This window comes from Malurus melanocephalus, unplaced genomic scaffold, assembly GCF_030028575.1.
Source record: "Malurus melanocephalus ecotype Western Australia unplaced genomic scaffold, MMel_1.1 scaffold_185, whole genome shotgun sequence".
Classification (NCBI taxonomy): Eukaryota; Metazoa; Chordata; class Aves; order Passeriformes; family Maluridae; genus Malurus; species Malurus melanocephalus.
In genome coordinates, this window is record NW_026623417.1 from 1,462,979 (window position 1) to 1,478,053 (window position 15,075).

Sequence of the window (15,075 nt, forward strand, 5' to 3'; positions counted from 1 at the left end):
CCTCCACAAACTGAGGCTGGGAGTCCTTGGTCTGCAGCTGCATGGGATTCAGTGTGGGTACAGGTATATATAGAAGCTCTAAGAGCAAACAAATAGCACTTGAGGTTAAACTAGGTATGAAGATAAATCTGTTCCTGGCTGCCTTTTTTTCTGAAACAGGAAACTAAAGATGATGAGGTGCAGATTAGTTTGTTTCTATAAATGTTTTACTGCCTCTAATCCAAGTGAGAATTCAGCTGAGGTTGAATGAAAACCCCATTACCAAAGAAACTGGTCAGAATTAGGAACGTTACTGGACATTTTTATAGTAAGACTAATTTTAAAATGCAAGTTTTTCTTTGCCGTTAAGAGAATATTAAGTGTTGTAGTGGGTTTTTTTTTGTCAATCACAAGTGTGCTAGGTGGACATAGAGCAAGCASAGGTAGTGATCAGAAGCTGGCCACTGTATTATGGAAGATTTATTAGTGTTCTAGGGTGAATTTCCCAAAGTCTAATGACTTTGAGCACTGCCATCTTTACCACTAAATGATGTCCCCAAATGCCACATCTATGTTTTTTGAACATTTCCAGGGATGGTGACTCCATCACTTCCCAGGGCAGCCTGTTCCAGTGCCTAACCATCCTTTCAGAGGAGATTATTCCTGACATCCAATCTAACCTCCCATTGCACAGCTTGAGACCATTTCCTCTCATCCTGTCACTTGTTACCTGGGAGATGAGGCCACTCCCCATCTGGCTGCACCCTCTTTTCAACTAGTTGTAGAGAGCAATAAAGTCTCTCTGAGCCTCCTTTTCTCCAGGCTAAACACCCCCAGCTCCCTCAGCCACTCCTCATGAGATTTGTGCTCCAGATCCTTCCCCAGCTCCATTGCCTCTCTCTGGACATATTCCAGCCCCTCAATGTCATTCTTACAGTGAGGAGCCCAAAACTGAACGCAGAATTCAAGGTGTGTCCTCACCAGTGCCCAGTACAGGGGGACAGTCCCTGCCCTGGTCCTGCTGGCCACACCATTGCTGATCCAGGCCAGAGTGCCATTGGCCTTCTTGGCCAGTTGGGCACAGCTGGTTCATGTTCAGCTGCTGTTGACCAGCACCCCCAGGTCCTTTTCAMCTGAGCACTTCCCAGCCACTCTGCCCACAGTCTGTAGCACTGCATGGGGTCATTGTGACCCAAGTGCAGGACTCAGCACTTGGTCTTGTTGAACCTTGTACTATTGGTCTCAGTCCATCAATCCAGGTCCCTCTGCAGAGCCTTGTGAGTCTGCATCTTCTGAATTGGGAAAGCACAATCATGGCACTTAAAGTTCAGAATCAGCTCTGCAGAGATGGTGCTGTGATTCAGATCTTACTCCTTGATGATATATTCAAACACTTCTTAAAGCAGCATAAAGGGTGAAAAATAGGGCTGCCTTCTCACATCCTGCCTACAAGAAACCAACACATCTGCAAAAGAGCTGCCTGGATGGATTTTTAGCTGTATACCTGCTAGAGCACAGTTCTAGAAATCTACTGTGGTGCTGATTACAAATCTAATCTTGATGTTTTTCATGGCTGACTACTGCCATTTATTCTTCTATAACTTCTTTTTTTTGCTTTAAATAATTAATCCCTTTCTGAAAATGTATCGATGAGAGCAATTGTCTGGCTTATGTTCCTTTTGCAAAGCTAAACAGCTGCTCTTTATGTGAGTCTCTTCATGCCCAAAGCAAAGCATGTTACCTTTTGAGCAGTTTACGCAGCCCTTAAGGGTATGCTATGCTTTAAATCCAGGATTCGGTTTTGGAGTGGAAGAACTTACAGTCTTAAGCAAAGATCTAAGACAGGATCCAGRCAAAACCAGAGAGAAAGTTACTGGGATAACAAGACTGAGGGAGAGTGAGGCTTAGTTTTGCACTTCTGTGCACCAACAGCGTTTAGGTGTAGTTGTTTGTCAGGGAGATGCTGAAGATGCACAGCCAGAAGAACACGGTGGAGCCAAAGGGTTGATGAAGGAAATACTGGGAAAGCAGTGTAAAGAAAGAGGGTCCGGATGTCTCCAGCCTATGTTTTCAAGAAAAAGGCCAAAGAAATCCTCAGGAGATGCTTCTCCCTGGACACAGGTCTATATTACCCTTTTTATGTAAGTTACTATCTAAAGGGGCTTCTGTAATGCCCAAAGCAGAGGGCTGTAGTTTTTGTCTCGAGTTTTCTGATGATTTTTTTCTGATATTCACACCGTTTCAGCTGAGCCTCATTTCCCGCCCCCAGGGAAAACGCGTTTGCCGAGGGGCCCGTACACGGGAGTGAAGCGAAGCTGCATCAAACCTTCAACCCCACCCTTATTCCTTCCCTCCTGGCCCCGCCGCAGCCCAGGAAGCTGCTCGCCCTCTCCCACTCCCRAGGGGGGAACGTGCCCACGCGTTCGCCGGTGCGCTCTAAAGGAGAAACCAGGAAGAGTGACGTCGGGGGTGACACGGGAAGGGGAAAAAAATATAGTGTTTCCGCCCGGTTTCGAACCGGGGACCTTTCGCGTGTTAGGCGAACGTGATAACCACTACACTACGGAAACTCCACATGCAGGGAATGTTTCCTGCAGTGCCCCTTGACTATCTGACGGCGCCCCACCGCTGGCACATCTTATGGGTGAAACTATTCTCGGCGCGGCAGGAAGAGCGACATTCTGGATCCAAAAGCGGGTCTCGAGCAATTCCCAGGAGAATAAAGGCGGCGCGAGCCAGTTACAGCCGCTGCGTCTGGCAACAAGAAAAAAACACTCGTACGCTCCGAAAGAAAATYACGCCCCGTCCCTGGGTGGGCTCGAACCACCAACCTTTCGGTTAACAGCCGAACGCGCTAACCGATTGCGCCACAGAGACGCGCTGGACACAAGCGCAGCCGAACCATGCCTAACTCCCGCGGCGGCTGGGCGGGCTTTGTGTTCCACTGTGTTCCTGTAGTTCCTCCTCCCTTCTGGGGCTGCGGGACGTGGGTTGGGGCTTTTAATCACCAGCCTCGGTGTCTGTTTGCTGTTGTCCTAATCTGAAGAATGGTCTTCCCTTCCCTTCCCTTCCCTTCCCGTTTTCTCTGTTGTTTCTCTGGCCGTTTTTGTTTGTTTGTGGCCTTTTTTGTTTGTTTTCCTGAGGGACTGGGAAACAGTGGACAAGCAGAAAAACATAGTGGTTGAAGTTCAGCCCGCTGGTGGGACAGTTGCAGATAGGAGCCTGAAAGCTGCTCTCCGAGACAGACCAGATGGCAAGAGGAAGCTCTGAGAGCACATGCCAAGGAGGAAGAAGGCAAAAATTAGCATCACCCTGTCTTTTACATGGCCAAAGGACACATCTTTCCTTCCAACAATTACAGTACCAATAGGATTAGTTGAGGCCAGGGACTTCAAAAACAGAAGACAAAATTCACCCCACAGTGACCTTTGATTCCAAGACCTTTGATAATTACTTGCAAGAGCTARTGGAAAGTGGGAACACTGACAGAAATGAGACAGTGCAAAAGACACTTCTCAAACCAGAATGGAGAGGATGACCTGAGAATGTGCTGCCCAGGCATCCTCGCCTCAGCTCTAAASAGTCTATAAAATGAATTATTTATCAAATTGCAGCCATCTGAAAGGTAGTAAGGTGATAAGGGCAGCAAACATGAATTGTAGAAACCAAATCAGCAAAGAAGATGTACCCTAGGTGGATGAGGGTCAAGTCCAGGAATACTTAAGCTACTTGCATATACATAAGTCCATTGGCCCTGATGGGATATACTCACAGGTGCTGGGGGAGATGGCAGATCCATTGCAATCCGCATCAGCTTTGATTGGTCATGGCAATGAAGGGAAGTGTCAAGGGTCGGAGTAAAGCAATATCACCTCCATCTTCCAGAAGGRAGAGAAGGGTGACCAGGGGAACTGCAGCCTGGTTACCTTCACCTCAATCCCTGGGAAGGTGATGGATCAGCTAATCCTGGAAACCATCTTCAGGCACATCAAAGACACGGAAATCATCAGTAGTGGTCAGTATGGCTTGAACAAGGGGTAGTCATGCTTGACAGTTTGGTAGATTCCCATGGTGAAAGCKATTGGCCTAGTAGAAGGGAGGAGGGCAGTGGCTATTGTCTGCCTGGACTTTCTGTGAGGCCTTTGACACTGTCTCCTGGGGATCCTTGCAGAGAAGCTGTTGATGAATGGGTTGGATAAGCAGCCAGGGAGGTGGATTGTAAAGTGGGCTGAACAGTTGTGTYCAGAGAGTGGTGACCAGTGGCAGGATGGAGCTGGATATCAGTAACTAAAAATGTACCTCAGGGATCCATTAACAATCTGGATGACGGGCCAGAGAACACCCTCATCAAGGTTGTAAGCAGCACCAACCTTAGAGGAGTGGCAGACAGAGCAGAGGGTGATGCTGCTGTCCAGAGGGACCTTGGCAGAAATGGGCTGGCGGGTACTTCACAAAGTTACAAGAAGTGCGAAGTCCTGCAGCTGCAGACAAAAAAAACCTACCATGMACCAGGACAGCTAGAAAACAACCTGGCAGAAAGGAGTTTGGGGGTCCTGGTGGACAGCCTTTGCGGCCAAGAAGGTGAATGGTGCCCTGGGTCACATTAGACAAAGGATCACCAGCAGGTCAAGAGAAGTGATTCTGCTCCTCTGCTSAGCTCTGGTGAGGCCATCTCTGAAATACTGCGGGTAGAGTTAATTTTCTTCCCAGTACCTGGCAGATGGCTGTGTTTGGGATTTGTGCTGGAAGCAGTGTTGATCGCAAAGGGATGTTTCAGTCACTGCTGAGAAGGGCTTTTGCAAAATCGAGGCCTTTTCTGCCTCTCACATCACCCCACTAATGAGTGGGCTGAGGGTGCACAAAGAGTTGGGAGGGGATACATCTTGGACAGCTGACCCCAGCAGATCCAAGGATTGCCCCATATCACTTGGCCTCACGCTCAATATATAAAGGTGGGGGAAGAAGGAGGAAGGATGGAATGTTTGAAGTGATAGTGTTGTCTTCCACAGTAGCCATTAGGTGTGGTGAAATGTGGCTTTCCTGGAAATGGCTGAACACCTGCCTGCCTKTGGGAAACAGTGAAAGCATTTATTGTTTTTTTTTTTTTTTTTTTTTTTTTTTTTTTTGCTTGCATGTGTGGCTTTTCCTGACCCTTTTCTCACTTTTATGCTTCTGATTCTCTCCCCGCTCTCAGTGGTGGGGAGTGAGAGTGGCTGYGTGGGGCTGAGTTGCCAACTGGGGTTGAACCGTGACARTGAGACACAGAGGGTGAGGAGGAGGAGGCTGTGCCAGTGGGCCCRGAAGGGACTACAGGTTCTTCCTTCCAGCTCTSTGTTCTGAGCTGAATTTGTACAAATGAAGTATGAAGTCAGTAAGTGAAAGGAAGAAACCTGTGAAATGTGGAGAAGGAGGGGTTTTTGAGGCAGTCCTCTGTCTGCTTCCACAACGTYATCCCCTTGGCTGTGCAAAATAAAGACAGCATCTTAAAAACCGCAGCACTGCCCTTTTCTTCGTGCTACACTTCACATTTCCAGCTCCTTTCATATGCTCTGCTGGGGTTTTGTCTGGGTTCAGCAAGGATGTGCTGCTGGAGCAGGTTGACATGACAGCAGGTAGTCACCCACACGTGTGCGYGCTGCGTTTGATGGCGCTGTAGCACTCCTAATTGGCAAAGCCGAGGGCTGATATTAACCAGCCAGTGCAAGGGGCTCGTGTCCCACGTCATTTGTGATAAAGCATGACAGCTGGGTGTCACCTGGCATTCATACACGGGAGCTTCACACCAGAAGCTTTTATTTTATCAGGAGAYATGCTTTCGTTGGCGTCCGTGCTGCTGAGCACTGATCAGAGTGCACGAGGGGAGAGGAGAGATGAACATCCCAAAAGATATTTATAGATCTGTGTTCCCAGTCCTTTTCTCTTCACTGTGAAAGCAATTCTACAGAGGGATTATTTTGACTGGCTGCTCAAGTTTCTAGAGGAGGAGATTAATGTGTAGGAAACCTCGCAGTGCAACTGGAAAAGCTCTCTGGCTTTGCACATTTCCGTGCAAAGCTTCATGGTTCACTGTGTCAAGGTTTTCTTCCTCAGACAAGACGATGTGGATGTTAAACGGAGAAGTGCTGGGGTCTGACAGCAGCTGCTGAAGCACAGAATTGCCTGTGCCYGAATAGGTCCAACCACAGCTAGGGGTTGCAGAAGGTGCAGGCAGTGCTCCCTCCCCCCACATGCCCTTTTCTGGTTTTGTCTGCTTGGAAAATCCCTTGTTTCCCATATGTAAGTGAGATATGATGGGTCAGTCTTTCACTGATCTTTCTTCCAGGTGAACGGGGTTTTCCACTGGTGCCAACTCTGTCTTATCCAGACAGTGATCCAGTGAGTATGTTTAGATTTCAGCGAAAGGGAACAGTTTAACATATAGATATGGAAGAAACGGTTTGCAGAGTTATTTTAGCCCCAACTTAGCCCTTCCTTGCCAAGGCAATTCCCCAAATGGCAAAAAATTTGCCAGAATCACCTTGTACCCTGGAGCTATTCCAGTGCCAAGGGGTATGAAAGGGTGATAATCCTCTACACTAAGGGTTTCTGCTCTGTCTGGCTGTACAACAGTGTTGCCTTGCCATGGTGAAGGGACTTCTTTCATGTCTTACACAACATCTTGATTTCCTTGTTTTTCCTCTAGCGGTGCCCTCAGAGTGATGCTGCACTTAAAAAAAAAAAACAAAAACAACAAAACAAAACAAAACAAACAAAAACCAACAAAACAAAACTCTGCAGTTCATTTCTTAAGACAGACATACCCAGGAGTTTCTTGCTGGCAAAGCCTTTTTCTCCCTACACACCAAGAAATCATTTTAACAAGCCCTGGAGTTGATGTCATGTTTTTTCACTGCAGGGAGGAGTGTGAAACCCTGCTTTCCTCCAGACATACATGTGGGATGGCTTTGGAGCAAACCTGGGTAAGAGGAGGGAACCAGCTGGGTTTCCAGAAAATGCTGGGGATGTCAAATGCCAAAATGCCAAAGTGGTGCCAGGGGACAGGGGGAAGTCAGAAGGGGAAGAGCAGAGGAGCAAAGCAGGGATGAGTGTGTGGTGAGAGGCACTGAGCAGCAGCAAAGCAAAGAGCTGGAAAACAAAGAGCAGGACAAGGAGAAAGCAAAGGCATCCACAGCTCAGTTTTCATGATCTGGCCAGCACACAGGGAGAGGGGAAGGGAGCTTGGGTCAGTCAGCTGGAAAGCCTGCTGGCATTAACTCCTGGTGTGTTGTGGGGCTTTTTGCGTTATGGCAACTCCACACCTCAGCAGCCTGATTCCTACCTCCTTGTATATGAGAGCTGAATAGAAGCCGCCCCTGGGAAGTCTTTGATCAYGGGGAGGTGTTTTCTTGGCAAGCTGGAGCAGGCTCATGTGCTTGTACTGCCACTTGTAAATCAAAACCAAGCTGCAGGYAGCAGGAGGAGAAAGCTCAATGCCTGCTTCAGGAGGATGTCTGGGAATCCTCCCTACCACAGATGCCCCGARGACCTGTGCTGCCCCCTTCACCCTCTCCTGTCTGGCAGCTCCCTCCTGTCAGTCCATGCCCAGGCACAGTTCCTTTCTTCACAGTCACATTGATCTCTGCTTAGGCAATATTCCTTATTTGACTTAATTCCATAACGGCTTTTAGGTGACAGGTTTTTCTTCTCAGAAGATTAGTATATGCTTGGCACTAAATGCCATCCCTAAATATCAGCTAAAATCCTGTGCTCAATAGACCACTGATATTTTTCGTATTCTGGGGAAAAAGAGAACTTTAGCCTGAATAAAATCATTCTCAAAGAGCTGATGTGCTTCTCTATTTGTTCTTGGATTTGGGTTTTTTTCCTAAAGCAAATCTGGCATAAGTCAAAAATCTGAAGAAAATATCACAGGCCAAATTTAATCCTAAATGCTCTTTATGGCCTTGCTTCTCACACAGTTGGGCTGTAGGGAAGGTATCCCAGAAAGACACCCTTTTCCTGTAAAGGCAACAGTCTGTCACAACTCACAGTGTTAAACACCTATCTCTCAGCCAGTTCATTTCTGTGTATTTTTTTTATACTCAAAGTATATGAGAGTTTTTCATATCTAAAAATAAAGATTATAAAAAATTTGCATGACAGAGAGACTGGATAAAAGCACTGTTGTAAGCAAATATGTCCCCATTATAAAATATGGGTTTTGCAGGTTGGCTGCTGCAGGCAACTCCCACCTGGTTGTGTCCCATCCAGAGCGAGGTAACCAGTTTTCTGGCCATGCTTTGGATGTTGGGCAGCACTCAGACCTCTTGAACAGCACATGGTGGAGACAGACAGGGAGATGGGGCAGAAGTTGTACAGGGCCAAGTCCAGTGGAAATACTACTTTTTATTAGTATTAAATTCCTACTAAGGGGAAGCATTCTTCATAAGTCTTTTCCCCATCAGATATRGGCAAAAGGTAGCAGAGTAGTTATGCTCAGCAAGAGATGTACATTTTGAATGAGGATGCTTTCCAGTCATCTGACAGAAGCTGTGCATCTTGTCCTTGCTGTGCAGGACTTTCTGCAGCTACCTGTCTTGAGTTTGTATGGCAAGGTTTTGGTAGTGGAGGGCTACTGGAGTGGCTTCTGTGAAAATCTCTCAGAAGCTTCCCCCATGTCCAACAGAGCCAATGCCAGCAGGCTCCAAGCAGACACACTGCTAGTCAAGCTCGAGCCCATCAGTGATGCTGGCAGCACCTCTGGGACAAGATTTAAGAAGGGGGAAAATCATTGCACAGAAGAAAATTGCAGCTGGAAGGAGGAGTGAGAATATGTGAGAGCAGCACCTCTGCAGACGCCAAGAGGAATGAGGGGAGCAGGTGCTCCAGGCATTGGAGCAGATGGATACCCACAGGAGGCTGTGGCTTCATGGAAAACCCCTGCTGGAGCAGGATCCTGTCAGGACTTGTAGCCCCATGGAGAGAGGAACCTACACTGGAGCAGGCAGGACTTGTGACCCTACAGCAGATCTACACTGAAGAAGTTCATGAAGAACTGCAGTTCATGGGAAGAATTCTTGTTGGAAAAGTTCATAGAGGACTGTCTCCTATGGGAGGCACCCCACGCTGGAACAGAGAAGAGTGTGAGAAGTCCTCCTGCTGAGGATGAAGAAGGGGCAAAGACAATGTGTGACAAGCTGACTTAACTCTCATTCCTCATTTCCCTGTGCTGCTGGAGGAAGCAGGGAGATAAATTGCAAATTAAGTTAAACCAGGGAAGGAGGGGTGGGAGTGTGGGGAAGTGGGTGGGTAAAGGTGTTTTAAGATGTTGTTTTAGGTCTCATCATCCTACTCTGATTTTCATTGGCAATTAATTCAGTTATTTTCCCCAAGTCAAGTCTGATTTGCCTGTGACAGTGACTGCTGGGTGCTCTCTCCCTGCCCTTATCTCAACCCTTTAGCCTTTTGCTCTATTTTGTCTCCCCTGAGCAGCTGAGGAGGGGAGAGACAAGAGTGGCTTTAGTGGGCACCTGSTGTTCAACCAAAGCCATCCCACTGCTGTGTCCATCACKGAAGCCTGTACTTCTGTGCCAGTTGCATCAAGCTCGGGTCTCAGCTGTGAGCACGCTGCATCAATTGTGCTCAGCTATATTGGCCCTCAAGCACTGGAAAGGGGCACAACTGTGAAGTCTGAGCCTGTGAAACATTGAGTGTTCATAGCTGTGGCTGACTTTCAAGGATTTACTCGTAAGGGAAAKGATGCAGGATCCATACCTGGTAATGAAAAACATTTCTGTGCTCACCAGCGACTGTCATGGCATTAGTGCCCTGCCTCTTCCAACATGCCAGGGGGATCAGGAGCTTTGGCTTGTGCCAGGCAGGTCTGGGGTCTCCTCACTGGTGACACTGGTGGAAATGTGACAAGGGAGAGCATCTGCCTGAGAGCAACAGCTTTGCTCAGACTCTCCAACATTATTTCTTCTGCCAGCTGCTTGTGGCGTGGTCAGGCACTTACCAACAATGCCACAGTGGCCTGACTCGTTTCTTCCAGCTTTCTGCTGTTCCACACAGCTGGCCAAATGCTCAGACATGTTTTCGATGTCCAGGTTGCTATTTTGCTCCTGTGTAGGAAAGGCAATAATTATCTTTCCACATTATGTRTACTCTTGGATCACAGACACATAATCTCTTGTTTCCCTGGGCTTCATCTGTGTACAGTAAGTGAGCCTKCAGTTATTGGTCTGACAGGCACCAGAGCGCAGGGTGCTGCCACTCTCCTGTGAAGCCATAGGAAGTGCTTCATGATTCAAGATAAGACCTTCACTTCCTCCTTCTGTGCTTGCAGCACTGAGTTGCCACTGACACTGCACTGTCCACCCTGGTAGCCCGTTCCCAAAATGGACCAGGAGACCCTGGGAAGCATTGTCCTGCTTGCCATCGTCACCCTGATCAGTGTTGTCCAGAACGGTAAGAGAAAATAAACATTTGTTTAAGGGATAGAAGGGAGCTGAGGAAAGTTCCGGATGGCATATGGTGAGCTGATCTTTGGAGAGATAATCTTTGGTTTTAAGTGCATGCCTGCTTAGCCTGGCTTTGGCTTTAGAAATGGTCTTCTGAGCATGGAATTTTGTGTGCCATTGTGGCAGTATCCTGACCGTCACATGGTCCTACTCTGTGATATTCCAGAGTGAGTTTTTTATAGATTTCAGATAATACAAGGACTAATATGCTGGGCARTACTATTACTCAATACTACCAACTAACACCCTGTGGCAATACGCATTTTGATTTGATGACTGAGACCTCCTTTCATGACCAGGGTCCCTCCTGTGGTCAGCCAGGGCTGCTCTCAAGCTGGAGCCCCGCTGCTATGRGTAGGGACCAAGTCCTGGGGGGCTGCAGTGGGTGAAGTTGCCTGGAGCTGGGTGAAGAGGACAGAATTGGRGGGGTCTGTGTGGGCTTTTTGTGGGCAAACAGCTCTCCTGCATCTTCAAGTCCTGCCGTGTAACTAATTTCAATTAACTGTGGTCCCAAGAACACTGCAGTTTTCCTGAGATGGTGAAGCTTCCTTCTCTCTGAAGTTTCCTTCAGACCTTGTATAGTCCCTACTGTTCTTCAGGATTTTTTAAATAAAGCAAGTTTCTCTCCTGTGAAAATTTGGTTTCAASTTCATCATCATTCTTTCTTACAAATACTTATTTTAGCAGGAAGTTCTGCCCAGAATACAAAGAAAGAATTGAGTTTTGCCTCAGCTGCACTAAGTTTGCCCAGGTTCAAAGAGATTCAGCAGTGGCATGGAGAGCTGGTGAAAATTCCAGGAATATTCAGTGAAGTCTTCTTATTACAAATGGGAGATTCCCACTGAACACAAAGTCCTAGGAAATGGGCTATTCTTGGGCTGCTGCAGAGAGGGGAAGTGGTGGGAGCCTAGCTGCCAAGGAGAAAAAAAAAAAAAAAAAAAAAGGAGATGCAGACTGGTTTAGTTTCAACATAGGCACTAAATGCCATGTCATTTAACCCAGTGTTATTCTCTGGTAAATGCACAGCATGTGACATCACCAGAATATGACACGTTAAGACCAGAGCACATACCATACCTAAGAAAAAGTGTCAAATATGCATTTCTATCTATTTAATCATATGACTTTGTATACAGGTTTTTGTTTTCTCTCACTCAGACATATCTGACTTTCATCCATGTCCTTTTACCTCATGGATGGATATCTGTCTGTGAGATTATTGACCCAGCTGCTACAAAAGGGAAGTAGGATGCTTGGCAGAGTGTGCCAAGCACATGAGGCAGATGGGCCTAAACCATAATTTCAAGCCTTGAATCATCTGATTTCCTCTTCCCAGACTTTCTGTCTAGAAAGACCAGACCTGATACGCAGCCTTGCAGGGAATTTAATAACTAATGCAGTAGGAATGTTTRTCAAGGGCTTGGGCAACTGCTTGATGGTCTCTAAGTGCGTGAAGTCAGTGCCACGTAAATTTGTGATTTTATGCTTTTCTGGATAGGGTGCAGGAATAGAAAACAGCTTGGGTGAATGCTGTTCTTCCTAAGGATGGAGGTGGGCTGTGGTGCTGCCCCAGCCCGATGTCCATTTTCTGTCTCCTTGTTCATGACGGAAATCTCCACATCCCACAGAATGACTCATGCTGCCACACACCACTGAGTGATGCGTGCAGTTCTGTTCTTTCATCGAAGAGATGTTGCAACCCAGCAGCTTTCAGGGCAAATCAGTGGTCATTGCTGGGCAGATCAGGATGGAGGAAGCAAGGTGGAGAGAAAGAAGGGGCATGTTTGCAAGCACTGGCTAGGTTGGATCGTCAGCTCCCAGTTTCTGCTGGCATGGACTTGTGAAACAACCAGGCGTATCCTGGACTCTGGTACACTACCTTGACCAGAGTGGAACTGCCACCACTGAGGCTCTGGGCAGTCTGCAGCCTTGGAACCTCAGGGCATCATCTCCTGGAACAGCTGAGCTGAATTAAACGTCTCCACTCCAGTTTTGCTCTGCTCACTCACATTATGCTGGTTTGTGAAACCACCCTCTTGCCTCCCAGCATCGTGGAGCCTCTCTGCAGCAGCATGCTTATATTTGGGAAGTGGCAGCCCCTGCAGCAGTGGAGAGGGAGATAAATGGCTTACTTGGCTTTCTCAGTAGCTGTGGTATTTTCTAGTGATTTCACATGCWTGCTAAAAGAAAGGGAGGACCTGTGCTACCAGAGAGCCCGTGCGGTCCCTGACGTGCAGAAAGAGGTTTCCATTGCTGCAGCTTAGCACTGGACCAAATAGCACTGTCCTCTTCAATTAGGTCCTGTAAGTGACTCTAGGATAATAACCTCTTACCAGGAGCTGGGCTGATGGGTAGATGGAGGTACTGAGAACTCCTGGTGGCTGTGCCACCAGCTGGTGTCTGGTTTGGGTCCCTCAGGAGCAGTGTGCTGGTGACAGTGGCAGGGTCTGCAGCCTGGCTCACAGCAGGGATGCTGGCTCAAAGCACCGTGGGTTTTTCTGCAGAAGGGTCCTATGTACCCAGGGGATCACACAATGCTGGAAACCAAAAAAAAAACTCAGCAGTTTTTATTAAAGAAAATGGACATACAAAAACCTCTTTGCAGCATCAGTGAAGGGGGGGAAAGAGGCAACTCTTCAGATTGCAGAGATGAAATCCTGCAGCTTATCTAGTTAAATTTTTATTGTTATAATAATGTATTTGCTGATGGGCTATCATTTATGTGCATATTTGGTTAATATTCCAAGCCATAGAGCAATTTGGATGTACTTGAAATGGGGTGCACGACAGCAGAAAGCTTGCAGCTTGTAGTCTGCCAGAGTTCTCTCTGGTGTATTTAGACATATGATTGATGGTTTCTGGTTTGGTGTCATCAGATAAAATGTGTTTGTCAAGAGCATGATACATTATCTAGAGGTGACACAACACTTCTGCTTAAAGGGAGGATGCACACAAATCAGCCATTAAGACAGGCTTTCTATGGGCCTTTCCAGGAAAAGAACCAACCCAGCAGGATGTCCTTGGTTTGGCAAGTGGGTGTCACTGAAAGAGAATAGACTGCTTTGTCTCCCTGCTCTGCTGGAGGGCAAGGTTTGGGGTTGGCAGCTGCGACTGGAAAGCTCTTTTTCCACTGGGAGCTCAAGGATGGGGTCAGGGCAGTGCTTCTGCAGCAGGGGTGTGGGCTGCCTGAAGAGCAGTGTTTGGATGAAGCAGGCATTGGAGGTGAGAGCCTGCCACCAGTCACATGTGGGAATGCCTGAAGTGTCATTGCACTGCACCCTTGCACAAGGGGTTTGGTGAAACTTGGGTGACAGAGCAAGCACGCTGGCCATATCCATGCACCTCCATGCACCTGAATTTTCTCCTGCTATCTGTCCAGTATGGACACTCATGAGAACAGAGCTGAGCCCACGAAGCTCAGCTTCTGAGATATCTCCAGATGACATCTCAGGCTGAATACTCTGTGGTTTTTTTAACAGCTTTTTTTGCTAACAAAGTGGAGCATGAAAGCAGACACTGCAATGGCAAGGGGCTGCAGCGGCAGGGATCCTCCTCCTTCGACCGTGTTTACACTGCCAAGTGAGTAGACAAGAACTGAATAGCCAGTGAGGGCAGACTCGGGTTCATCCCACTCTTCATTAACATTAAATCCAAACCTTTTTGGGGGCCAGAGGTGGGTTCCAAATGCCCTCAGATGAAGGCTTTGTACATAATTCCTTGCTGTGCTCAGTGCTCAGACCTGTGGTTTTCTGATATATTTGCTGGGTGAATCCAGCACTCTCCTGGACACCACGTACTGCATCTATAAAGGTCTTGCAGCCATTACATGTACAGTGTCCTTTCTTTTGGGAACTAGTTCAGCCTTCCCTGCTGGGAGTGTGACACTAGCACAGCCAGAGTCCCAAGGGCGCTGTGGCTCAAAAGGAAAGAGCCAGCAGAGAGATGCCAGCCTGCTGAGGAGGAGGGAAGTGGCAGATCTAGAATAAGCCCCTTGGTCTCTGGCACCTCCCTTGGCACACAGTTCTCCACTTCTTTGCCATATAGAATCACTCTCAACTTTTTCACTTCTCCCCCTCAGAAAGCATTTCCAGCTGAAGGAGGCAACTGGAAACCATTCCTGCCCCCCTGCAAAGACACATGTTAGCTCTGTGAGAGGCTCTTTATTTGTGATGCAGTTCTACATTTGTTGGCTTCATCCAATGGCTTGATTAATACGATTCAAATTAAAAGGACTTTAAGCCAATAAAGCTCACAGCATCTATCATGATCAAACAGGTTAGGGAGAAAGTGGCTTTCACAGGWGCTAGACATGTGCACAGGATGGTTTGCTTTCCTCATCAGACAGCRCAAAGACATCCATTATCTGAGTGAGGAAACAGGGAAGCAGATGTGGGTGAGGAGCCCAGCTCCTGTCAGGTCAGGGACCTCCCTCTGCTTTGGGGTAAAAGTCCACTCTCAGTGGCCCTACTGCAGCCCAAATTCACCTGTCACCATTCTCTGTTGGTGAAACATACTGATTTTGTTTCTATTTCCCTGTGTTCTGATTTCTCTCCTGTAAATTCCTTTCTAGCCAGAACTGTGGACACGCATATCCAAC

At 47.5% G+C, this 15,075-nt stretch overlaps 1 protein-coding gene and 2 non-coding genes across 3 annotated transcripts in view; 1 reads left to right on the plus strand and 2 right to left on the minus strand.

The window, feature by feature from the left end:
- Positions 1 to 2,476: 2,476 nt before the first annotated feature.
- On the minus strand, positions 2,477 to 2,549 carry TRNAV-AAC (transfer RNA valine (anticodon AAC)). Its single transcript has one exon. It is a non-coding gene; the product is annotated as a tRNA-Val (tRNA).
- Positions 2,550 to 2,782: 233 nt separating this feature from the next.
- TRNAN-GUU (transfer RNA asparagine (anticodon GUU)) lies at positions 2,783 to 2,856 on the minus strand. The gene has a single exon. It is a non-coding gene; the product is annotated as a tRNA-Asn (tRNA).
- Positions 2,857 to 10,215: 7,359 nt separating this feature from the next.
- The window catches only part of ALOX5AP (arachidonate 5-lipoxygenase activating protein), a 7,669-nt gene continuing 2,809 nt past the window's right edge, over positions 10,216 to 15,075 (plus strand). Inside the window, 3 exon segments of the mRNA XM_057373096.1 lie at positions 10,216 to 10,425; positions 13,958 to 14,057; positions 15,049 to 15,075. The exon segment at positions 15,049 to 15,075 is cut by the window's right edge and continues 2 nt beyond it. Coding sequence (XP_057229079.1) covers positions 10,356 to 10,425; positions 13,958 to 14,057; positions 15,049 to 15,075 — 197 coding nt within the window. The 5' untranslated portion in view covers positions 10,216 to 10,355.